Below are 26,677 nucleotides of genomic sequence, written 5' to 3'. Positions count from 1 at the left end.
GTGTCTAACAAGAACAAAATGAAGAGAGAGATAAAAATATATGTCCCATAGTTGGGCAGTGGAGAAGATGGGAAGGAAACTCTGGGCATTGGTGGTGGGAAATGTGTACTTTTGAAGGTCTGGTACAATGCATAACAAAAACTCAATCATTAACACCTTTGTAACTGTGACAAAGAAACCCAACTGTATTATAAACAATTTTGTAGCTATGGTGTTTAATCAATTCATTAATTAAAAAATCTTTCCACAAAGGAAATCCCTATCTAGGGAGCATCATTAAAGACTTCCATCAAACATTTCAAGAATAAGGGAGGAAGTGCATTTGACTTGCATGCAGGACAGTGGCTCAAATCCCGGCATTCTAGATGGTCCCCCGAGCCTGCCAGGGGCAATTTCTGAGCAGGAGTAACCCCTGAGCACTGCCGGGTGTGACCCAAAAACCAAAAAAAAAAAAAAAATTCAAGAATAAAGAGAACTAAATGTACAAAATTCTTTCTAAATATAAAAAAGAAGTAGTGCCTTCTTACTCATTTGGTAAGACCAAAAATTGATATGAAAAATGAAGGCATTATGAAAAAATTATACACTAAAATCCCTGAGAAACAGAATTCCTTATATTATAAATTATAATCATGCAAACATTAGTAAAACAACATATAAATGGAGGATAATTTATTACAAATAAATGGACATTATCCTGACAATAATTTTTATTTCAAATGGCTGATTCTTATTAAAAGTAATAAAATTAACTACATATAAACTAAAAGGTAAAATATATCTCAATAGATACAGAAAAAGCATTATAAAGTCAACACCCTTTCCTTATAATTCTTGATAACATCAACTTCCAATAAACTAGGAAAACAGGGTGTTAAAAGAGTATCTACAAAAACCTACAGGTAACATGAAACTTCACATTAAAAGATGGAGAACAAAACAATAATTTAAAACCTTACCACTTCTACTAAACTTTGTATAACAAGACCCTGCTCTCCTCCAGAGAAAGCATATAATGTAAAAAATGAAGACATAAAAGTACTTCTGTTCATAGATGTCATGATAGTATTCATAGAAAATATTTTTTAAAATCTTCCAAAATGCCTCTAGAAATAATAAGTGAGCTTTGCAGGGCCATAAAACACATGCCTCAACACAAAATTTAGTTGATTTTATGTAATAGTAACACATTTAACTTTGAAATAAAAAAGATCATTTGCAAGTAACTATACAAATGATCCCTGAAAGTACAGAATGGGAGAAGCTATTCACCTAACATCCATTTAACAAGGAGTTAATATCAAAGATATACAAGGCACTGGTAAGTCTCAGTAAGAAAAAAAATCCTATAGCCCCATTCAAAATTCGTGAGAAGAGAACTTTTTCTCAAAAAAGAAATACAGACAGCCAAAAGGCACATGAAAAAATGTTCCACATCACTAATCATCAGGGAGATACAAATCAAAACAACAAAGAGGTACCATCTGACAACACAACTTCCTGCTGATGCAGGGAGAAAGGGATTCTCTTTCACTGCTAGTGGAAATTGTCCAGCCTTTTTGGAAAAATATGGTTCTTCCTCAAATAAATGGAAATTGAGTTCCTATATGATCCAGCAGTACCACTCCTAGGATACACCCTAGGAAAACAAAAACACAATAAATAATGGCATCTGCACTCCTATGTTGATCTCAGAACTATTTAAAACAGTGAGAATTTGGAGACAATCCAAGTGACAAGGAACGATGAATTGATAAAGAAAATTTTGTACATCTACAGAGTGGAATACTATGCAATTATTAGGAAAATTGAAGTCATGAAATTTGTTTTACATGAATGGATATGGAGAGTATTATGCTGAGTGAAATGAGTCAAAGTGAGAGGGATAGACATAGAATAATTTCACTCATTTATGGGATATAAGAAAAATAAATATAGTATAGTAATGATATCAAGAGGCAATAGATAGGAGGTTCAGGAGAACCAGTCTATGGTGGTAGCAATATTCATGGATGAAGGATGCTATACATTGTAAGACTGAAACTCAATAATGAACAACTTTGTTGTTTTCACATTGTTTAAATAATAAAAAATAATTAAAACGAACACTATTTGCAGTATAATATACTTATGAAATATTAAGCATAAAATTAAAAAAATCTGTAACATTTCTGTGCCTAAATCCATAAAGTACAATTATCAAGTCAATATACTTCAATTTCAGCTTGTACATTTTTAAATTAAAACATTGTTTTAAAACAAAACTTACTTCCAGTAAAATGCACATTTGATAAATGCTGACAAATCTATATATCTGTGAAACTCAAACTTTCCCCTCACCACAACTCGAACACATTGTTGAAAGGTAACTCAAATTTGTTTCCAGCTGTAGAACATTATCATTACCAAAAAGCATTCCCTCAAATCCTTGCTTAGTCCTTTATGGTGCCACTAATTTATTTCTTCCCTATAGATTAGCTGTTTTAGAACAATTCACAAAAGTAATAGAAGAATATGCACTGTTGTGTATAAAGTGCACCCCTAAGATGAAAGAAACTTAAATACGACGGTCAATTAATCAATAATACATAATAAGATATTTCTGGTTATGGGGAGACAGTCGAGCAGGTAAGACATTTGTTTGCCCTGACTGTGGCAGACCTGGGTTCAATCCACAGCAACCCATTTGGTCTCCTGAACTCTCCTGGAGTGATCCCCGAGTGCAGAGATATGAGTGAGCCCTAAGCACTGACAGGTGTGTCCCCCAAAACTTTGAAAAGAAAAATTTATAATTAAGTCATTAAGAAATCTCTAATTATACATTAGATTATTGTGCAAAATTAATTCTTGTTTGAACATTCCAGTCAAAATATGGTGCTAGGTCAAAGGTATCTCTCAGTGGTAGTACTTATAGCCTTATAAGTGTGAAGCTCTATGTTCAGTTTCCAGAAAACTTATCAATCCCTGGGCATTACCAGGAGCAACTGCCAAGCACTATGCTGGGAGTAGCAAAGCCCCATCCCAACCTGCACTGCCAGGTGTGGCTCAAAAACAAAAATGTTTTTTTTTTTTTAAAGTGGAGCCAGTGAAGTCATTGGGAATTAATTTGACTCTGAACTGGCTAGAACAGAAGAGGACTTCATAGAGGAACAAGTTAGAGAAGTAAGTCATAGCCAGGGTGTAGTGTTAGCATATTTAATTTGGAGTATCTGACAGAGATAGAAGGGGTGGGAGCATTTATCCTTTGCAGATAAGACAAAGTCAGACTTCTGAAAACAAAGCCCTAATGGAAATATCTGCAGAGATTGCAGCTCCAAATAAAACTTAAATAAGAAATACAAGGAAATAAGTATTAACCATGCAATTAATTCCTGGTTTGTAGGGAGGGGAAAGTTGTAGTTTCATATCTATATAGATTTGTCAGCATTTATTTTCACTTCACAATTAATCTCCTGGGAAGCCATTATTTTTCTATAATAAAAATATATGAGGCAAGAAGACTTTCTTAATACTGACACTTTTGAGGTAAAATAACATTTACCCCTCCAAAAATCATCTAACTGCGATCTTTGCTGGTTGACTGACTTGCTCAGTCTCATTTTTATATCAATTATACAGAGATGATATAAACCCAGTTCTGTTACTTTTGTGAAGCAAGTTATTTTCCACTAACTCTAACTAGTAAATAATTGCAATTTTGATAGCTAAATGTTATGCCATCAGTGAGCCACTCCTAAAGAGTTATGAGTGCTATTTATTTTTTCAAAAGATTTACCTTTTATTTTCCTCAAAAAGGGAATAGGACGCTTATCCATTCTAAAAAGCAAGTCCTCACCTGCACTGTTGACTTCCTGGGTTTCCAAGCGTTTCCATGTACTAAGATGTCATTCTCCAGGGTACTGTGCTGGGAATTATGATACCAAGCAGAACACTGGTGACATTGATGTTGGTGGCACCAGCAGGTATAGCAATTTGGCACATTTCTCTTTCTCAAAGCAGTGCAGATTTCCCCAGAACAATAAATGCAAGAATCATGGATTACTGCTCCCTGGGCACTGCAGGGGTAAGAGTAGGTCCTGTGGCAATCAAAATCACTGCAGTGTAGTGGCTTACAACACAAGGATTGTTCTAGTTCTTTTGTGTCAAAACATTCTGAGTAAGTGGGGGTTTTTGACTGAAGAAATGCCATGGAATGGTATTGGTCTGTGGTATGATAAGTTTGGACTGTGGAAGATGATTGGTCTATGGGGAAGTGCCTAAATTCCCTTGAGCTAGAGCTCATGAGATGACAGTTTTGGTCTATAGGTTTTTGTCTCTGGGCCAAATTTTTATTGCTATTAGTGGTTAACCCAAGCAAGTGAGATGTAGACAAAGATTTGCTACTTTCTTCAAAAAACTTCCTTCTGACTGCAAAAGGTGAAAGTATAGCTTCTTCCACAGCTTGGACAGAAGCTTTCAATTCCTTGTAACCTGGGCTGGTAGGGTCTTCTATGGCTAGTGTCACCTGATTCTGAAGATTGTGCTCTGGAGACCATCTCCAATGACCTTCACGAACTCTGTTATGAACATTTACTTTCTTGGAATCTGAGACAGGCAGTTCAGAAGCTATCCAACCATTATTTAAGCTTAATGAGTTCTGGTCAGGCCTCAGGCTAGGGCTTATTTGCTCATCCAAATCTGTCCTAGATTCATGGCTCTCAGATACTTGGCTGAGATCATCTGAATACTTAGTCATAAGTATTGTGTTCTTGTGTAATGGCTTGTTTCTAGGGCTGGCTGTTTTTTCATATGATGAGTGAAGGAATGAGTTAGAGGGAAGAACTGGAGGACATTCAGGTGGATCTTCTGTCTCTTCTACTGGCTCCTTACTGTCAGAATGCAAGGGTATCTTGCTTTTCTGGAGCTGGGCCTTTCTCTTCTGAATTTCATTACGCAGACTGGTTGCAAAACGCTCACTTTTCCGCCGATTTTGGATTGAGCGGCCCCGCTTACCCCTGGTTAGACCACACCCCTTGGGTTCATAGTCCTCCTTTTTAATAACCTCTGTGCTGCCAGCAACATTAGTGGTTGAAGAACCACTTTCTTGACCAAAAGAGCTACAGGCTGAGGGTTGCTGACTAGCCAATCCACTTTGTCTTCCATTTGTCTTGTTTGGTTCCAGGAAACCTTTCTCCAAGGTTTTCGCATATGACTCTCCCTGTGGAGAGTTGTGTGGATTGTGATGCCCTGAATTCAAAAACCTTACATCCACTAATGTGGTATTTTGCTCAATGTTGGGCTGCTCCCCAGGGGTGAAGAGACTATTCTGCTGTGTGTGGCTGCTTTGCAAAGGAGAAAGAATACACTCATGTGAATTTATTGTAGTTGGGAGTTCCATTTCCTTGATGCCCTGGGAATCAAGGTGCACATGATGCAACTGGGATACCAGAAGCTGTTCTGGGACACTATGGTGATATACTGTGGCCCCTGTGATATGTGTAAGGCTTCCAAAAGATGATTTGGCTAGTTCATCTGAAGCCCCATTGAGTGGACTGGAGTCCAGGCTGGAAGTTTTATCATAGACTTTGGATATTCCAACAACTGCAGTTGAAGCCTCCATCACTGGATGCTCAGAAATCTGCTGGCTATATTCAGGAGGTTGTCCGAGTTCATAATTCAGATGACATTCATTTGTCACTTGATATGACCCAATGTGACAGCAAAATCTATTAGGATCCTTTGAGGAGGGCACAATATCTAGGCTTGCTTTCTCCTGCTGCAAGGAGTCTATGGTCTCAGTAGTTCTGTACTGTTCTCCACTGAGGAGTTGAGTTCTGGACGCATGAAGGCTGTCTCTCCTCACTAGAGGTTGTGATGGGTTTTTGGTAGCCTTGGGAATTTCCGAGTAATGGCTTTCCTGTGGGCAAGATGACATCCTGGGAGTCAAGTTGACCCCATTAGTATGTTGGCTCCCTCCTAAAGTCTTAGCCACATTGGGCCTGCCACTGGGGGGATTAATTAGCATCGAGCCTTGAATAATGCAGTCTGCAGAGGCTGAATCTTTTGGCTTGAAGGAAGGAGCATAGTCAGAGGTATTTGAGCTGGTAGAGAAGGAGCTGTAGGCTGGATCATGCTTGTTGGTGTATATGTTTTGGTCAATAGGCAAGAGGTGGCCCTCATATGTGGCTTGGCCTGGTTGTTCCGGGCTCTCCATACTGCCAACAGAGCTTCTTTTCTCAGTGATACAGTGCTGGCACTGCATACACACGTCACTACAAAATACAAGGCATACTGGTTAGAGAGTTAAGTTACCAGATCTCCTTCCCAGTTTGGTCAACTATGTGATGGAAAAAGGAAGGATAGCCTAGAGCTATCAATGTTGACTGAGAGGAAAATAAGGCTGAAAAAGAAGAAGGGGGGAGTGAGTGAGAAATGGCTGCAGGTGGGGGTTTCCAGGCAGAGTGCTGACTGCTCTACCTGCAGAATCTCCACCGGGCTGTGCTTCTTCTGAGGAACTGAGCACCGGAAGGGAGCCCTGTCCTACCCTTCTCTGTCTTTCCTGAACTCTGGAAGCTCTCCTCAGAGCCCTGGGAAGCGAACCCCAAAGAAACTACATTCGGGAGCTACCCAGCGAGCCAGTGAGTGAGTGAGAAATGGCTGCAGGTGGGGGTTTCCAGGCAGAGTGCTGACTGCTCTACCTGCAGAATCTCCACCGGGCTGTGCTTCTTCTGAAGAACTGAGCACCAGAAGGGAGCCCTGTCCTAACCTTCTCTGTCTTTCCTGAACTCTGGAAGCTCTCCTCAGAGCCCTGGGAAGCTAACTCCAAAGAAACTACATTCGGGAAGAGATAACAATGCTATCTGGGCAAAAGCCGGCTCCCTGTGTGTGACACCAGGCGGGGAAAATCCGCGAAAGTACACCGACCCAGTGGGGCTCAACTGTGAAAGACTGTGAGTGTGACCTGTCTATGTCTGTCTACTGTCCTCTTGCGTGAAACTCTTGCGAGTGGGGCAAAAAGAGCCTCCAGAAACCTCGCTCGCCCAGACGCCATTTTCAGGGAGGGACTTCAGAGCATAAAAACCGGCTAAGCTTTGCAACAGCTGGCTCCCTGTGTGTGACACCAGGCGGGGAAAATCCGCGAAAGTACACCGGCCCAGTGGGGCTCAACTGTGAAAGACTGTGAGTATGACCTGTCTATGTCTGTCTACTATCCTCTTGCGTGAAACTCTTGCGAGTGGGGCAAAAAGAGCCTCCAGAAACCTCGCTCGCCCAGACGCCATTTTCAGGAAGGGACTTCAGAGCATAAAAACCGGCTAAGCTTTGCAAGAGCTGGCTCCTTGTGTGTGACACCAGGCGGGGAAAATCCGCGAAAGTACACCGGCCCAGTGGGGCTCAACTGTGAAAGACTGTGAGTGTGACCTGTCTATGTCTGTCTACTGTCCTCTTGCGTGAAACTCTTGCGAGTGGGGCAAAAAGAGCCTCCAGAAACCTCGCTCGCCCAGACGCCATTTTCAGGGAGGGACTTCAGAGCATAAAAACCGGCTAAGCTTTGCAAGAGCTGGCTCCCTGTGTGTGACACCAGGCGGGGAAAATCCGCGAAAGTACACCGGCCCAGTGGGGCTCAACTGTGAAAGACTGTGAGTGTGACCTGTCTATGTCTGTCTACTGTCCTCTTGCGTGAAACTCTTGCGAGTGGGGCAAAAAGAGCCTCCAGAAACCTCGCTCGCCCAGACGCCATTTTCAGGGAGGGACTTCAGAGCATAAAAACCGGCTAAGCTTTGCAAGAGCTGGCTCCCTGTGTGTGACACCAGGCGGGGAAAATCCGCGAAAGTACACCGGCCCAGTGGGGCTCAACTGTGAAAGACTGTGAGTGTGACCTGTCTATGTCTGTCTACTGTCCTCTTGCGTGAAACTCTTGCGAGTGGGGCAAAAAGAGCCTCCAGAAACCTCGCTCGCCCAGACGCCATTTTCAGGGAGGGACTTCAGAGCATAAAAACCGGCTAAGCTTTGCAAGAGCTGGCTCCCTGTGTGTGACACCAGGCGGGGAAAATCCGCGAAAGTACACCGGCCCAGTGGGGCTCAACTGTGAAAGACTGTGAGTGTGACCTGTCTATGTCTGTCTACTGTCCTCTTGCGTGAAACTCTTGCGAGTGGGGCAAAAAGAGCCTCCAGAAACCTCGCTCGCCCAGACGCCATTTTCAGGGAGGGACTTCAGAGCATAAAAACCGGCTAAGCTTTGCAAGAGCTGGCTCCCTGTGTGTGACACCAGGCGGGGAAAATCCGCGAAAGTACACCGGCCCAGTGGGGCTCAACTGTGAAAGACTGTGAGTGTGACCTGTCTATGTCTGTCTACTGTCCTCTTGCGTGAAACTCTTGCGAGTGGGGCAAAAAGAGCCTCCAGAAACCTCGCTCGCCCAGACGCCATTTTCAGGGAGGGACTTCAGAGCATAAAAACCGGCTAAGCTTTGCAAGAGCTGGCTCCCTGTGTGTGACACCAGGCGGGGAAAATCCGCGAAAGTACACCGGCCCAGTGGGGCTCAACTGTGAAAGACTGTGAGTGTGACCTGTCTATGTCTGTCTACTGTCCTCTTGCGTGAAACTCTTGCGAGTGGGGCAAAAAGAGCCTCCAGAAACCTCGCTCGCCCAGACGCCATTTTCAGGGAGGGACTTCAGAGCATAAAAACCGGCTAAGCTTTGCAAGAGCTGGCTCCCTGTGTGTGACACCAGGCGGGGAAAATCCGCGAAAGTACACCGGCCCAGTGGGGCTCAACTGTGAAAGACTGTGAGTGTGACCTGTCTATGTCTGTCTACTGTCCTCTTGCGTGAAACTCTTGCGAGTGGGGCAAAAAGAGCCTCCAGAAACCTCGCTCGCCCAGACGCCATTTTCAGGGAGGGACTTCAGAGCATAAAAACCGGCTAAGCTTTGCAAGAGCTGGCTCCCTGTGTGTGACACCAGGCGGGGAAAATCCGCGAAAGTACACCGGCCCAGTGGGGCTCAACTGTGAAAGACTGTGAGTGTGACCTGTCTATGTCTGTCTACTGTCCTCTTGCGTGAAACTCTTGCGAGTGGGGCAAAAAGAGCCTCCAGAAACCTCGCTCGCCCAGACGCCATTTTCAGGGAGGGACTTCAGAGCATAAAAACCGGCTAAGCTTTGCAAGAGCTGGCTCCCTGTGTGTGACACCAGGCGGGGAAAATCCGCGAAAGTACACCGGCCCAGTGGGGCTCAACTGTGAAAGACTGTGAGTGTGACCTGTCTATGTCTGTCTACTGTCCTCTTGCGTGAAACTCTTGCGAGTGGGGCAAAAAGAGCCTCCAGAAACCTCGCTCGCCCAGACGCCATTTTCAGGGAGGGACTTCAGAGCATAAAAACCGGCTAAGCTTTGCAAGAGCTGGCTCCCTGTGTGTGACACCAGGCGGGGAAAATCCGCGAAAGTACACCGGCCCAGTGGGGCTCAACTGTGAAAGACTGTGAGTGTGACCTGTCTATGTCTGTCTACTGTCCTCTTGCGTGAAACTCTTGCGAGTGGGGCAAAAAGAGCCTCCAGAAACCTCGCTCGCCCAGACGCCATTTTCAGGGAGGGACTTCAGAGCATAAAAACCGGCTAAGCTTTGCAAGAGCTGGCTCCCTGTGTGTGACACCAGGCGGGGAAAATCCGCGAAAGTACACCGGCCCAGTGGGGCTCAACTGTGAAAGACTGTGAATGTGACCTGTCTATGTCTGTCTACTGTCCTCTTGCGTGAAACTCTTGCGAGTGGGGCAAAAAGAGCCTCCAGAAACCTCGCTCGCCCAGACGCCATTTTCAGGGAGGGACTTCAGAGCATAAAAACCGGCTAAGCTTTGCAAGAGCTGGCTCCCTGTGTGTGACACCAGGCGGGGAAAATCCGCGAAAGTACACCGGCCCAGTGGGGCTCAACTGTGAAAGACTGTGAGTGTGACCTGTCTATGTCTGTCTACTGTCCTCTTGCGTGAAACTCTTGCGAGTGGGGCAAAAAGAGCCTCCAGAAACCTCGCTCGCCCAGACGCCATTTTCAGGGAGGGACTTCAGAGCATAAAAATCGGCTAAGCTTTGCAAGAGCTGGCTCCCTGTGTGTGACACCAGGCGGGGAAAATCCGCGAAAGTACACCGGCCCAGTGGGGCTCAACTGTGAAAGACTGTGAGTGTGACCTGTCTATGTCTGTCTACTGTCCTCTTGCGTGAAACTCTTGCGAGTGGGGCAAAAAGAGGCTCAGAGGAGCACGGCCGCTCCGCTTCGCTACGCGGCCGTGCACTCTTTCTAAGGAAAGAACTCCATTGCAACAAGAAGGAAAAATCACACTAAGAACGGCGCTATATCACAGAAGCAAACATTTCTCTCTGGACTGTCTTCTCTGTTGCATGCTCGGGCCTAAGATTTGACCCAGTGTGAGGCTTCATCCACGGAGGACTCCCCTCCCTTAGAGGCAAGTCAGCCCATCCAGAAAGGGAGGAGCCAGAGGAGTGTGCTGCCTACATCATATAGACAATGAATACCACCACAACACGTAGAAAAACCCACAATACAAGTGTGACAATGGGGAAACAACGCAGGCCAGCATCAGACATAGAGAATGAAGATGACAATTCTGAGGACCAGATAATGACTGAACAACTAATCAACCTCTCAGATAAGGACTTTAGACTAGCAATATGGAAGGTGCTCAACAGACTCCAAGAAACCATGGATCGAGTTGAACAGAACACTAATAAGAACCAAGAAAATATGAAGGCAGAAATGACAAAACTCCAAACTGAAATAACATGTCAACTAACAGGACTGAAAAAGTCAGTAAACGAAGTGAATGACAAAATGGATAAGCTCTGGGACAGGGTATCTGAAGCTGAGAATAGACTTGGTGCTGTGGAAGATGAGATACATAACAATTCCATACAGCAGGAGAGATTGGACAAAAAACTTAAAGCAAATGAGCAGACAATGGAAAAATTAGTCAAAGAATGGGAACAGACGAAAATAGAAGTCTATGATAAGATCAACAGAAACAACGTAAGAATCATTGGAGTCCCAGAGACCCAGGAAGAAAATTTCCAGGAAGAATCAATGGTCAAGAACATCATTAAAGAGAAACTTCCAGAGCTAAAGAATATATGTGATCAAATCCTGCATGCCCGAAGAGTACCAACCAAAAGAGACCCCAGAAAAACCACCCCAAGACACATCCTAGTCACAATGACAAATCCCACAGATAGAGACAGAATTCTGAAAACAGCAAGATCAAAAGGGGAAATCATGTTCAAGCAAGCTTCCCTGAGATTTACAGCAGACCTGTCACCAGAAATACTCAATGCCAGAAAGCAGTGGTGGGATATTGTGACAAGACTGAATGAAATGAATGCTTCACCCAGAATACTATACCCAGCAAAACTCACTTTCCGGTTTGATGGAAGAATACATGGTTTCACAGACAAAAAACAGCTCAGAAACTTCACAGACACAAAACCAGTCTTAAGAGAAAAACTGAAAGACCTAATCTAAGACAAGACTACCCAAAAGACACACCAAATTTTGAAATAAAGATGGCGTTAAATCCCAGGACAATTCTTTCTCTCAACGTCAATGGACTAAATGCACCAGTTAAGAGACACAGAGTGGCTAAATGGATCAAAAAACTCAATCCAACCTTCTGCTGCCTACAAGAAACGCACCTGAATAGTCAGAACAAACATAGACTCAAAATAAAAGGCTGGAGAAAAATTATCCAAGCAAACAACACCCATAAAAAAGCTGGAGTGGCCATACTAATATCAGATAATGCAAACTTTATACTCAGGAAGGTTGTAAGGGACAAAGATGGACATTTTATATTAATCAAGGGGTACGTAGAGCAGGAAGAATTCACTCTCCTAAACATATATGCACCGAATGAGGGGCCAGCAAAATATTTAATACAACTGTTGACAAATCTGAAAAATAATATCAACAACAACACAATAATTGTGGGGGACCTTAACACGGCTTTGTCAACACTGGACAGGTCAACCAGACTGAAACCCAACAAGAATATACTAGACCTGAGGAGAGAAATGGAAGAAAGAGGCCTAGTGGATATATATAGGACACTCCATCCCCAGAAACCTGGATACACATTCTTCTCCAATGTACATGGGACATTCTCCAGGATAGACTACATGCTGGCACATAAAACATACCTCCATAAGATCAAGAGGATAGAAATTTTGCAGACTACCTTCGCTGACCACAAGGCTCTGAAATTATTTGTGAATTCCAAAGGGACTCAGAAGAAACACTTTAACACCTGGAAGTTAAACAGCCTCATGCTCAATAACCAGTGGGTCCGAGATGAAATCAAGGAGGAAATAAAAAGGTTCCTGGAAACAAATGACAATAAAGACACAAACTCTCAGAACTTATGGGACACAGCAAAAGCAGTACTGAGAGGAAAATTTATAGCTTTGCAAGCACACATCAGGAAGGAAGAAGGAGCTTACCTGAGTAGCTTAATGACACAGCAAATAGAACTAGAAAATGCTCAACAAAAGGACCCAAGAATAGGAAGACAGAAGGAAATAACAAAGCTGAGAGCAGAAATCAACGAAGTGGAAACTCAAAAAACAATCCGAAAGATCAACGAAAGCAAAAGTTGGTTCTTTGAAAAAATAAACAAGATTGATAGACCACTGGCAAACCTAACAAAGAAAGAGAGAGAGAGAAACTTGATAACTCGTATCAGGAATGAAAAAGGAGAGATCACTACTGATATGACAGAGATTCAAAGGGTAATCAGAAACTACTTTGAAAAACTCTACGCCACTAAAAATGAGAACCTGGAAGAAATGGATAAATTCTTGGACTCTTATAATCTTCCACGGTTGAAGGAAGAGGATGTAGCATATCTAAACACCCCCATCACCATTGATGAAATTAAAACAGTAATCAAATGTCTGCCGAAAAACAAAAGCCCAGGTCCAGATGGATTCACTAATGAATTCTATCAAACTTTCCAAGAGGAACTACTGCCAATCTTGGCAAGACTCTTTCATGAAATTGAACAAACAGAAACACTTCCAAATAGCTTTTATGAAGCCAACATCACCTTGATACCTAAACCAGACAGAGACGCTACCAAAAAAGAAAATTACAGACCAATATCACTGATGAATGCAGATGCAAAGATCCTCAACAAAATCCTGGCAAATAGGATTCAATGCCTCGTTAAGAAGATCATCCACTACGATCAAGTAGGTTTCATCCCAGGAATGCAAGGCTGGTTTAACATCCGTAAATCTATCAACATAATACACAACATCAATAACAAGAAAAATAAAAACCACATGATCATATCAATAGATGCAGAGAAAGCATTTGATAAGGTCCAACACCCATTCTTGATCAAAACTCTCAGCAAGATGGGAATGGAGGGAACCTTTCTCAATATAGTGAAGGCCATCTACCACAAGCCAGTGGCAAATATTATCCTCAATGGAGAAAAACTGAAAGCCTTCCCTCTAAATTCTGGCACAAGACAAGGCTGTCCTCTCTCACCACTCCTATTCAACATAGCACTGGAAGTACTTGCTATAGCGATTAGGCAAGAAAAGTATATCAAGGGAATCCAGATAGGAAAGGAAGAAGTCAAGTTCTCACTGTTTGCAGATGACATGATACTCTACTTAGAAAACCCTAAAGACTCTATCAAAAAGCTTCTAGAAACAATAGACTCATATAGCAAGGTGGCAGGCTACAAAATTAACACACAAAAATCAATGGCCTTTCTATATACCAATAGTAATAAGGATGAAATGGACATTAAGAAAACAACCCCATTCACAATAGTGCCACACAAACTCAAATATCTTGGAATCAACTTGACTAAATATGTGAAGGACCTATACAAAAAAAGTATAAAACTCTGCTCCAAGAAATAAGAGAGGACACACGGAAATGGAAACGCATACCCTGCTCATGGATTGGCAGGATTAACATCATCAAAATGTCAATACACCCCAAGGCATTATACAGATTTAATGCCATCCCTCTAAAGATACCCATGACATTCTTCAAAGAAGTGGATCAGACACTTTTGAAATTCATTTGGAACAATAAACACCCTCGAATAGCTAAAGCAATCATTGGGAAAAAAGAATATGGGAGGAATTACTTTTCCCAACTTTAAACTGTACTACAAAGCAACAGTTATCAAAACAGCATGGTATTGGAATAAGGATAGGTCCTCAGATCAGTGGAATAGGCTTGAATACTCAGAAAATGTTCCCCAGAGATACAACCATCTAATTTTTGATAAAGGAGCAGGAAATCCTAAATGGAGCAGGGAAAGCCTCTTCAACAAGTGGTGTTGGCACAATTGGATAGCCACTTGCAAAAAATTAAACTTAGACCCCCAGCTAACATCATGTACAAAGGTAAAATCCAAATGGATTAAAGACCTCGATATCAGCCCCAAAACCATAAGATATATGGAACAGCACATAGGCAAAACACTCCAGGACATTACAGGCATCTTCAAGGAGGAAACTGCACTCTCCAAGCAAGTGAAAGCAGAGATTAACAGATGGGAATATATTAAGCTGAGAAGCTTCTGCACCTCAAAGGAAATAGTGCCCAGGATACAAGAGCCACCCACTGAATGGGAGAAACTATTCACCCAATACCCATCAGATAAGGGGCTAATCTCCAAAATATACAAGGCACTGACAGAACTCTACAAGAAAAAAACATCTAACCCCATCAAAAAATGGGGAGAAGAAATGAACAGACACTTTGACAAAGAAGAAATACACATGGCCAAAAGACACATGGAAAAATGTTCCACATCACTAATCATCAGGGAGATGCAAATCAAAACAACGATGAGATACCACCTCACACCCCAGAGAATGGCACACATCACAAAGAATGAGAATAAACAGTGTTGGCGGGGATGTGGAGAGAAAGGAACTCTTATCCACTGCTGGTGGGCATGCTGTCTAGTTCAACCTTTATGGAAAGCGATATGGAGATTCCTCCAAAAACTGGAAATCGAGCTCCCATACGATCCAGCTATACCACTCCTAGGCATATACCCTAGGAACACAAAAATACAATACAAAAACCCCTTCCTTACACCTATATTCATTGCAGCTCTATTTACCATAGCAAGACTCTGGAAACAACCAAGATGCCCTTCAACAGACGAATGGCTAAAGAAACTGTGGTACATATACACAATGGAATATTATGCAGCTGTCAGTAGAGATGAAGTCATGAAATTTTCCTATACATGGATGTACATGGAATCTATTATGCTGAGTGAAATAAGTCAGAGAGAGAGAGAAAAACGCAGAATGGTCTCACTCATCTATGTGTTTTAAGAAAAATGAAAGACACCCTTGTAATAATAATTTTCAGACACAAAAGAGAAAAGAGTTGGAAGTTCCAGCTCACCTCAGGAAGCTCACCACAAAGAGTGATGAGTTTAGTTAGAGAAATAACTACATTCTGAACTGTCCTAATATTGAGAATGTACGAGGGAAATGTAGAGCCTGTTTAGGGTACAGGCAGGGGTTGGGTGGGGAGGAGGGAGATTTGGGACTTGGGTGATGGGAATGTTGCACTGGTGATGGGTGGTGTTCCTTTTATGACTGAAACCCAAACACAATCATGTATGTAATCAAGGTGTTTAAATAAAAAAAATATGCAAAAAAAAAAAAGAAAAAGAAGAAGGGTATATAAGAAGTTGAGAAGGCAGAAAGGAAGAAAAGAAGTCAAGAAGGAAGGAAGGATTGAAGTAGAGAGGAGTGGGAAACAGGGAAAGAGATAGGCACTGCAGATAAGATGGCACATAGAATACAAATTTGGAAATATCCCAAAGTAAGTGTATGGGTTTCAATAGTTATACTATTTTCTCTTGTTGCCAGTGAGTTTAGAATTGCTTCTGGCTTATCTGCTGTACTCAGGGAGTCTGCACGTGGCTCTTTGCCAGAAGAGGAATTTCAGATTATTTAAAGAATATGGATGAGGTCTAAAGTCTTAATTCAGTCTCAGCCAACCAATTTTGTATATTAGTGTTTTTTCAGTATGATTGTGCATTAGTCACACATGGGGGATTTGTAACAGCACAGATTAATGGACTTCATCCCAGAGATTCATATTTGGGTGAATTGTGAAATTTCTCTTTTCTAACAGGTTTCTAGGTGCTGGGGTTCTGTTGGTGCAGAAATTACACATAATCACTATAATAAAGCAAGCTCTGCAAAGGGAAGTCATTTTTGAGGGGGTACACCCGATGATGCTTGGGGGTTATTCCTGGCTATGAGCTCAGAAATCACTCCTGGCTTGGGGGACTATATGGGATGCCAGAGATCAAACTCAGGTCTGTCCTGAGTCAGCTGTGTGCGAGGCAAATGCTCTACTGCTGTGCTATCACTCCAGTCCCAAAGGAAAGTTATTTTAAAGTGATTATACTCTGTATTACTCAGCTCTAGTACATGAGACATATATATCCAGAATTTAGGTGACATCCCTTTTATATCTTGGTAATAATAATCCTACTATTTATGGAGAACCAAACATTTATCTACAATGACTTACTTTAAACTAAAGAGGATAGTTTATTATCTTCACTTTAATATTGGGATATATGTAGTTTGGGGTTTTTTTTTGAGGGTGTATACCCTGCTGTGCTCAGTAATAACTCTGGTGGACTTGGAGTACCTAAGAGATAATATGGATAAAATTCTGGTTGGACTTGTGCAAAACAAACACCCTACCTGATATGTTATCACTTCAACATTGAAAACTGTAGCTTTGAATGATAAAGTCAATTTGACAGGCTCAAAAACTTGCAAAAGAACCTGAGCTGGAATTTGAACTCAGACTTCTGAGTCCAATAAATTTAGGTCTTCTGTTATAGTGTCTATAAAAAATAGTAATGTAAATATCAGAAGGTTGTTTGCAGATGAAATTAGATCACAGATCCAAAGATTGTTTTAATTGACCAAGAAGAGGTCAATTTCTGTTTGTTTCTGCTCTCAATTTCTGTTTTCACTGGTAATCTTTTTACACTAGAACAAATACTCTAATGGTTTCTATACATCCTTGACTTCCTACTCACCTACAGCAAAGCCAAACCAGGGAAATCAAGAAAAGAACAAATATCAGACAATATTCTAACATTTAAATACCATTTTCCACAAAACAAAACAAACTGAGCCAAGTGATGCCAGTAACTTCAAATAACTAGAATCCCAGAGGTTTCAGACTATTCTCAAAAAGATTATTCACAGTTCAGAAATATAAGCATAAGTAGTGACAGGAGTCCTTAGAGCTCTGAGGTCATTATCCCCTAATTATTTTTCTTTTCCTTGATTTTGTTTCCTTGACCTCTGGGCTGAGAATCCATCAAAGGCTTGCTTGAAAGGGACCTGTTACCCACCCTACCACCCTTCCTGCTGAAAACAATCATGGCCCCACTCAAACAGAACCAAACACTAACATATTTTTGTAAATTTTTTCCAAAGCAAAACTGTCTCTGCCTCTATGCCCTAACTTCAAACGCTAAATAATGACATTGAGTAGAGGTAAACATCCTTTAGATTTTCTAAGCTTTTTTGACAGAATTCACACCTTGGATAAAAGGTCTTGTGAAAGGCAAAAGGTGGCTTGAGGCCATCAGTTTTGCTGGCTCTAAAGAGCCGGATAGTGTCCTTTTAAATAACTGTTTTAACAACAGACAGTAGAAAGTCCTCTGTAGTAGCCTTACTAGAGGTAGATGTAGTCAAGAATAACAGCTACCAAGTGCTAATCAGCATTTACCAAGTACTAAGTACTATGTAGTTCTAGTTTTGTGACAGGGCTTATGAACACTATTCGAGAACGTCAATGAGTCTCTATAGATAGATAACTAAGCCTTGAATGCCCTCTTACTATTAAGTGATCAGAGGGATAATTACCATTAAGACAAACTGGGTAGTATCTCCATATTCTAAGCAAGGTGGAGGTATGGAGATGATGAGGTGATCTGCTCCTAAATAAAATAGCATTAGCAGATGTTCTTGGGCATTTCAGTGGTGTGAGTTATAACTGTACATAAAACTATAAAAATTTATAGTAACCATGTGAACTAAACTTATAAAAATTATATTAAAATTTGTGTGAATGAACATCCAGTGAAACAAGGTGGGAAACATGAGAGTGCAATGCCTTGAAAGCAAAATAAATTAAGTATAAAGAAAAGAGTTCAGAGTAATGGAGGCTGGTCCAAAGTCAGTATGTTAGCCACAAACTAAGAGTAGAACTTAAGTTTTTTAGCCCCATTTACTCCACCTTCTCTTACACAACTCTCTTTACTTTAACATTGAACAGGGACCAGACTATCTTGAGGGTGAGGTCTTAGACCTACCTTGTGTTGCAGCCTGAATGAAAGAATAAGTTGAATGCTTCAGAAGAAAAATGCATGGTAATAGCTACATTAGGGCATTTCTGCAGCAGCTTGGACTTGTGCCATGAGTGTGGCCTATTGACAGGGGCGGTTCTCCTACAACAAGGAAAGGACAGGAAGTTAGCATAGGGACCCAATGCTGAAATCACTTCCTAAGGAAGCTTCCACTCCCACCCCCTATTTCCCTTAAATGAAGCAGAACATCTTGTAAGGAACCTGTATGGTAATCTCAGTAACTCTCCTCATTCTCAGTACTTTAATTTTCACCTGAGAGTGATCCCTATTATTGTCAGATAGTTAATGAATGCTAAATAGTTATGTAATTGTGATTGGCTGAAAAATCAACCAGTAGGGCTCCTGTATTCTTGAATACAGTTGTAAGGGTCCACTCAAAAATACATGTGAAATAAAGAAGAGCTACTTCCCAGTAAAAAAAAATGACCTTAACCTAAATATTATTTATAAAAAAAACAATTTTCTAATCTTCCCTCTAAGAAAGGAACAAGCAATTGAATTATCAAGCATATCAACAATGCCTGTACATTTTCCATTTTTTGTACAACAATTTTCTAAATATTTGTTGAATGTTTACTGTTAACCATAAGTGTGCGACTCTGGGGACACAGGAATGATTATAATACTGATATGTATGTATATATAATATAATATTTTCCCTGAACACTTACAGTAAAGAGACAAACTTTATTTAAATAAAGTATGAAAAAGGCAATAGAAATTAGAAGAGTAGACAGGCATAACAATGATCAAGTTTGTGGCAAATATGACACAAGAACCTTAGCTCTTATCAGAGAAAATAGGACGTGAATATTACAGTACTACAAGGTTGACAAGGAAAGTAGCAGTTCAGCAGAACATTGGAGTATATAGGAAAGCAGGTCTGAAACCAAGACCCTTGTTGCAGCCACAGTATATATCTGCAACTGAAATCTGCAGTCAGAAATCTTGCATTGTCTGGATTGAAGAGATCCCATCTCTGTCTTCTGGTATATTTCACAAATAGCTGCCACCCTTGTGAGTGGAGAATGGTGTAGAATATAAGTAGGTCCAGATAAAGAGATTTATTAGAGATAAGGAAAGCTGAGTAAGAAAGGAGACAAAGAAGGTAGTGAGGAGAAAAGAAACACAAGGAAGAAAAAATTTGGAAGTGCAAGTTATGATGAAGGTAATAGGAAAATTGTGATTCATGGAAACAAGCAGAGGAAAGGGACGCTCTGATAAAGATTACATAGATGTATATGGATGATAATTCAAGATATAGTAAATGACAGAGTAAGAAAAATAGAGTTTAAATAAGTAGATGAGGAGAAATAAGTAGATGACAGCTTATTTACTCATTTATTCAGTCATTTACTGTGACAGACTCCACGCTAGGCAAGGAGGCTGCTGAGTAGACTAAGGAGCTTTATATATAGTGGAATTATATATATATATAATTTATATATATTTATGTTATTCCACTATATATATAGTGGAATAACATAAATACTCCCAGCAGTTGGAGTGGACAGACACAAGATAGATTCCATTCTAGCTGGTAGCTTTTCAGCCCAGCAGATACACAAAATATTCTAACAATATAAGGTTTCTAATGACTGAATCTCTACAAAAGGAGGATTTCAGAAATGTCCTTGCTGGAAAATACTGAGTATTAGTATGTCAGACACAAGGAAGCTTAAGAAGAGACAGCTTGACATATATTTAGAACTAGATATGGGGTCAGAGTAATAGTACAGGAGGTAGAGTGATCTAGGTTTGATCCCTAGTATCCCATATTGTCCCCTGAGAACTGCCAGAAGTAATTCCTGAGTTAAGAACCAGGAGTAAACCCTGAAATTTTGTGGGTATTGCTCAAAATTAAAGTAAAAATTAATTAGAACTGAAATTATAGTTGCACTACAAGTCATCAGCAGTATTTAAAATGTATAGGGAAAGGCAGGGGTCGGGTGGGGAGGAGGGAGATTTGGGACATTGGTGATGGGAATGTTGCACTGGTGATGGGTGGTAAAAGAAAAAAAATAGCCTCATTAAAAAATGTATAGGGAAGTTACATAGGTGAGATCCTTGCTCTTAATCAAATTGTCCTATTATACTCATCAAAGAGTACAGCAGGAGGGGTGAAGATACCAGATTTGGAGCTTTTGCCTTTTCCTAGAGATTCATACAAAGTTAATACACAAAAAAAATCTTTGAATTGCTTACCCACTGTGGTATACCATCAAAAATAATTATAAGTGCCACATAGTAGTACTGCTTACTATAAATCATAGTCCATGATGTCTAAAATTTGGATAATCTTTACCAACTCCCAAATCTGCACTGTATTCTATATCAAAAATAAGCTGAATCAGATTTTAAAGTCATCTATATGCTATTGTTATATATCAATTCTGATTTCTCATATTTCTATGCCATTTACAATCTTTAACTACTTTTATGTCTTTGGTATTAATTTTCCAATAGACCCTGAAGTTGTGCCATCTTCATTTGAATCACAGCTCTCCCATTTATCAGTTTAGTTTCCTTAGATAGTTGTCTTCACTTTTTAGAGCTCTACTTCCCGTCACAGTAAAAATGGGGAAAATAATATCTTATTAGTAGGGTTGTTGAGATCAAATGAGACAATACACATTAAGTCTGCAAGGAGGGGCTCTGGCATTCTTCAACCAATTTTAGCCAATAACTACTTAATGGCCCCTTTTCCTGCATTGTTCTTCCCATTTTATATACTACTTACTACTACTATTATTATTATTGTTATTATTATTTTTATTGATTATGGGGCACACCCATTGATGCTCAGGGGTTACTCCTAGCCCATAGCTCAGAAATTTCTCCTGGCTTGGGGGACTATATGGGACCTGGGGGATCGAAATGCAGTCCATCCTGGGTCAGCTGCATGCAAGGCAAACGTTCTACTGCTGCTCCATTGCTTCGGCTTCTTATACTACTTATTATTTAAAATACTGCTCAAGTATCATCTTCTCCAAAGAGAAGCAATTCAGTTCTTATTGTGCATTATCATTTCATATGTTAATTTTATCTATCAGCTACAACATGCCTTCAGGCATTTAAACAGAATTGAAGGGGATAGGTCTAATCTTTACACTACACTTTGAAGGTATGATTCTATAGAATTCAGTTAATACATTTGAGCTTTTGTTTTATTAGATGAAAAGAAATACTATAATATCTAGCTAGGCGATTGTGTGAATTAGAGATAATAACTGAAAGAATCTGAGAGGCAGCCTGATTGTAGTAAGTGTTAAATAAACAGTAGGTACTTGATTAACTGTTATCAATTCATAAAGTTTTCTTTTATTGGCTTAAAGTATCCAGATTTGTCTATCCATCAAGGCTCTTCTATATTACAAACTTGCCAATTTGAAAATGTGTATTATTGATATAGGTCTCTCATCTCTCTTTGGTTGATGTATAGGTAAACTTGATCATTTTGGACACTATTTTAAATGGGATAGATTATTTGATCTCTTTCTTCTCTGAGTCATTACTTGTATAAAGGAAGGCAAGTGTAAATCTCTTCACTTTGTCTTCAGTTTGTACAAGAATAAAAAAGAATCTCAAAATAGATAGAAGCAAATAATTGAGTGGAGGAATTTTTTGTTTGTTTTTTGTAAAACTGGGAGAAAACCATAAATTGGAAGAAAGACAATTACAGCTGAAGGATCAGTTGCTGCATAATATCCCTAGATTGTGAACGGACAGAAAACAAGAAATTCTAATTGGACTACTGTTATTACCAAATAGTTATAACTTAAAAGTCAATTTGCCCTTACATTGAAATTCTAGCTTTGTAAAATTGAGCATATAGAAATAGGTGCTATGAGTTGAAAATTATCTGTAGCATGAAAAAGATAATCAGATTTTTTCTCATGAGCTTGAAGTCAATGTAGATGTATCTAGGAAATATCTGGTAATGATTCTATAAGCAGTAGACTTGCTACAAGCATTTAAAAACAATGTGGGGCTGGAGAGATTGCACAGTAGGCAAGAAATTGCGTTGAATGTGGCTGACCCAGGTTTGATTCACGGCATCCCATATGGTCCCCCAAGACTGCCAGGATTGATTTCTGAGCAGAGAGCCAGGAGTAACCCCTGAGCACTGACAAGTGTGGCCACAAAATGTAAACAACTAAAACAACCAAAGATCATTTATAGATATTTAAGATATGCCATGTACTAAGTGTGTTGCATACAGTATTAATTTCATCCTAACTCAAATTCTAGCTCTAAAGTAAGGAGATACTGAGAACTGCAATATTTAAACAACATCACACAATTAACAATCAGCAGTTAGGAATGAGACTCAAGAGGTGTAAACATTTTTGGCTTACCAACTCATTTTTTAAAAGCTTATATTCAATCTCAGCCCAATAAATCTATATTTTAAACAATCTTCCCCAATTGCACCAAATGCATCTTCCACCTCACTGGATAACTTTAGTTGCATGCCAATTGCTGATCTTTCCTACTTTGCCGAACACTCCTATAATGCTTTTTTAGGATCACATGATTTCTCCTCCCCCAAAAAAATATGCCTCAAAATGCTTGTGTATCTGAATCTTCTAGACTTGCTTAAAGAAGCAGTCAGATAGGGGAGTTTCTATAGTCCAAATTTTAAAGCATCTTTTTAGGCAGTTAAAAACAGGAAAATGTGGGAATCAACCCATACAGCAATAGATATAACTGGAGAAAAGGCTTCATGTATTTTTTTCTCCTAAGGCTGACCCCTCTCCATATCCCTTTTCTTGGACACAAAAGGAGAGGTATACCCAAGATAGAAAACATTATAGATAAGAGTGATGATGGCAGACTTGACTACCCAGCTGTACTTACCATGAAATTTGCCCTGGTGGAGAGCTGTCTTGGGAAAGACCATCAACAACCCCTCCAGATAGCACCTATATCTTCCTTCTGCAACCTAGATTCTTCCTTACTTGATATTCATCTGATCTTCTCTTAAGACTCCTTGAGACAGGACAAGAAGGAACCTAAACCTATGATCCAAGATTATTTGCTCAGACATTTAAATTCTACTTTTAAGAACAGAAAGGAGGGCTAAATGCCCCTTAGTCCAGTTTGACCTAAATATGCCCACAATTCTAAAAGAAATTCATTGTCAAGAGTTAGAGAGGAATTAAGATATTTCTCCAGAAGATAGGCAGTACATTAATGGTAAAGAGAATGATGAAAGGCAATTCCAGCAGCAGAAACAGCCTTCCTATTCCCTACTCCAACCTCCTTTGACCCTGGCCCATCCCCTAACATAGCTCAGAAGCCAATAAGAAAGCTGGATCCCAAGCCACTGGTAGAACTCAGGAAAGGAGTAAGGAAATGGTGTTTGGGAAAGATAAACTGGGTGTCTAAAAAGATTTTTTTAAATACACGTAGTTAGACAGAAAAATATCCCCAAACACATACACTTAAAATAATTCCTGTGCTTCCTGAACTGAGTAGACTCCACCCAGTCATCTCCGCTGGACCTCTGGGACCCAGAAAAAAGACAATCAAGATTAGTGAGGCCTAGCAGTTTCCAAGTATACAAATTGAAGTATCAGACAGCCAACATGGCTATGAGCAAGTGATCTAGAGGTTTTAAAGTGAAGGTTCAGCTTATATATAAATTTATATTGTATATATCATATATAATATATATTACATAATTATATAATATAAAATATGTAATATATTATATATTACATAATTATATAATATAAAATATATAATATATTATATATAACATATAATATAAAATTTTTCTAGGCCCTATTTTTAAACTGAATCACCATGAGATACATAGTTACAAAGTTGTTTTATGATTGAGTTTCAGTAATACAATGTTTCAATACCTATCCCTTTACCTGTTTACATTTCCCCAATCCTCCTCCCCACATACAACCTGCCGCTATGACAGACACCTTTCATTTTTCTTTATTTCTCTTTGTTTCCCTTTAGGCACTGTGTTTTTGCAATATTGTTACTGAAAGGGTATCAAACATGTCACTTTACCTCATTTCAGCATGCAGTTCCGGATTCCATTAAAATGGTTGCATTTCCTATGGCCACCTGAGTGGATACAAAGAAAACAATTTAAAAACAGAGACTCCCAACTCCATAACAATAGCACTTATGAGTCAATATCATGGGTTCTGCTATAAACTCTCTCTGATATTTAGCAATTCAATGACCCCTGGGTTCAGATTATTTTCTACCAAATAAAACAATGGAGTCTTACATGATAAAGGACTCTCCTGGCTATATATACTATGCTAGAATTTATTAGACCTCAACCTTGTTCTGAAGGATGACTAGAAAGGATGGCTTTATGACCAGTAGCATTTTCAGAAGTCAGAATATCTCCAAATGAGTTTGCAGCATACCCTGAGCCCAAAATCAAGAACCACAGTTTAATTTCTCGTGAGGAATTAAGTTTCCTTTCAGTATAATCCTAATTTCCTCCATTTTTCTCTTGGCCTCTTCAACATCCAAGCAATTCTGGGCCTCTGAGAGAAGAGAATTTACACAAATAACCTGAGGACAAAAAAAAAACTATGAATAAAACCTTTTTACCATGGGGAAACTCTGACTAGATGACCCTTTCCTCTCTTCCCTTTGTACCTTTTAGACAAGTCTGTCTTGGAAAATAGGAAAAACTAAGGCCCTCCTAGAAATACTGTTATGAGTATTGTGTGGGCATATGTATTTGTTCTGGTGTCTCAGATTTACAACTCACCAATTTTCACAGAGCCCCAATTTTCTCATTTTTGGCTGTTTGAGAAATGAATATATGTTTTATTAATATTGATAGTATTAATGATTATAGTGAACATTTTATTATTAATATTCAGTAATCTGTAGCACAAGCACTTTTCAAATATTAGTGGACAAACTAATCACACAAAAATCTCATTAAATGAATATTCTGATTCAGTAGGCATAAAGTAGGGCTCAAATTCGGAGGGGAAACACGATGTCTGACAGGTAGAGCGGGAGGGTGAAATTGATCAGAGAGGGTGAAATTGACCAGGTCCGACCAGCAGAGCTCTTGCAGCAGTTCCACTATTAATGGGCAGGGACAGGAGCGCTTGGAGGGGAACCACACGATCTGACAGGTAGAGGGGGAGGAGGAAATTGACACAGGCCTGGACCTCTGCCACACCTTCTGACAGGTGAAAGGAGAGGGGAAATCTTGCTGTGGTTGGGCAAGGCGGAGGGAACCTACACCTTCTGGCAGGTAATGTGAGGGAAGAGTCTTGAGGGTGGGGCCAAACCTCAGCGACCACAGCCATCATATCCACCTAGAGTCGCACTCCGGAGAAGGGACTCAGCCCCCACGCCACAGGTGACAATGGAGGGCTGAAATCTGAAGGCAGTACAATTCAAACCAAATCACCAAATGCAAAAAAAATATGGGTAAAACTCAGTTTACCTGGGGGCCACAGGAGGCAAAGTCGGGGTGATCCTTGAGTGCAAAGTCAGTAGTAAGCTTTGAAAATTGGGGTGTGTGACCCAAACAACTAAAACAAAACAAAACAAAAAAAAGATTCCTCTAGGGCAGGGCCACAAAATGTTGTACTGGGGGCCATTTGCGACCCATGGGCCGTGAGTTCGAGACCCCTGCGTCTAGATTAAGGCATTTCTGCATTCTGATAACCACACCTTGATATATGACACTGATAGCAATACATTAGAGAATAAGATTTAGTCAAAAAAGCATGAGGAGATGTAATCTTATTTTATTACTCAGGCATGGGTAATAAGATTCCAGTAATTTATAGATGCCAAAGCATTCCTTCTTTTTCTCATTTGCCTACTCTATAGTAGTAAAGTCTCAATGATATTATCCAATTCCCACTTGCTAACCAAAAAAGAATGGGTCTACTAATAGACTTGCCCTGTCAGTGATAAGGTAAAGCTTATGAAATTATGATTAGAGACTGTGTAATCATTTGTTGTGGTGACAGGCAAGTGGAAACATTGTATTCTCAAGAAATGCTTGTCATAGAAAGAAAAAAATAGGAAACTAAACAGTTCATTCCCAATTTGGGTTGTTAAAGAAGTAGACAGTGGTGGTGGTGGTGGATAAATTAAATATTTGACCACTTAGCAGGGATAAGTAGTGAGATTTCATGAAAAGTATAATTTCCTATGTTCATGTAAATTGTAAAGGTTAAGTAAGGAGACTACTTTTTTCCCCCAGCAACATGGAAGAACTTGGCATGGAA

General features: G+C 40.2%; 1 protein-coding gene across 1 annotated transcript in view; it reads right to left on the bottom strand.

Moving 5' to 3' along the window:
* Nucleotides 1-26,677, bottom strand: part of SHROOM4 (shroom family member 4) — a 144,701-nt gene that overhangs the window by 62,462 nt on the left and 55,562 nt on the right. Inside the window, 2 exon segments of the mRNA XM_049766904.1 lie at nucleotides 3,836-6,251; nucleotides 18,375-18,509. Coding sequence (XP_049622861.1) covers nucleotides 3,836-6,251; nucleotides 18,375-18,509 — 2,551 coding nt within the window.

Source organism: Suncus etruscus, chromosome X (genome assembly GCF_024139225.1).
Source record: "Suncus etruscus isolate mSunEtr1 chromosome X, mSunEtr1.pri.cur, whole genome shotgun sequence".
NCBI lineage: Eukaryota > Metazoa > Chordata > Mammalia > Eulipotyphla > Soricidae > Suncus > Suncus etruscus.
The sequence above is the reverse complement of the archived record's forward strand: the minus strand, read 5'-3'. Positions and strand labels throughout refer to the sequence as shown.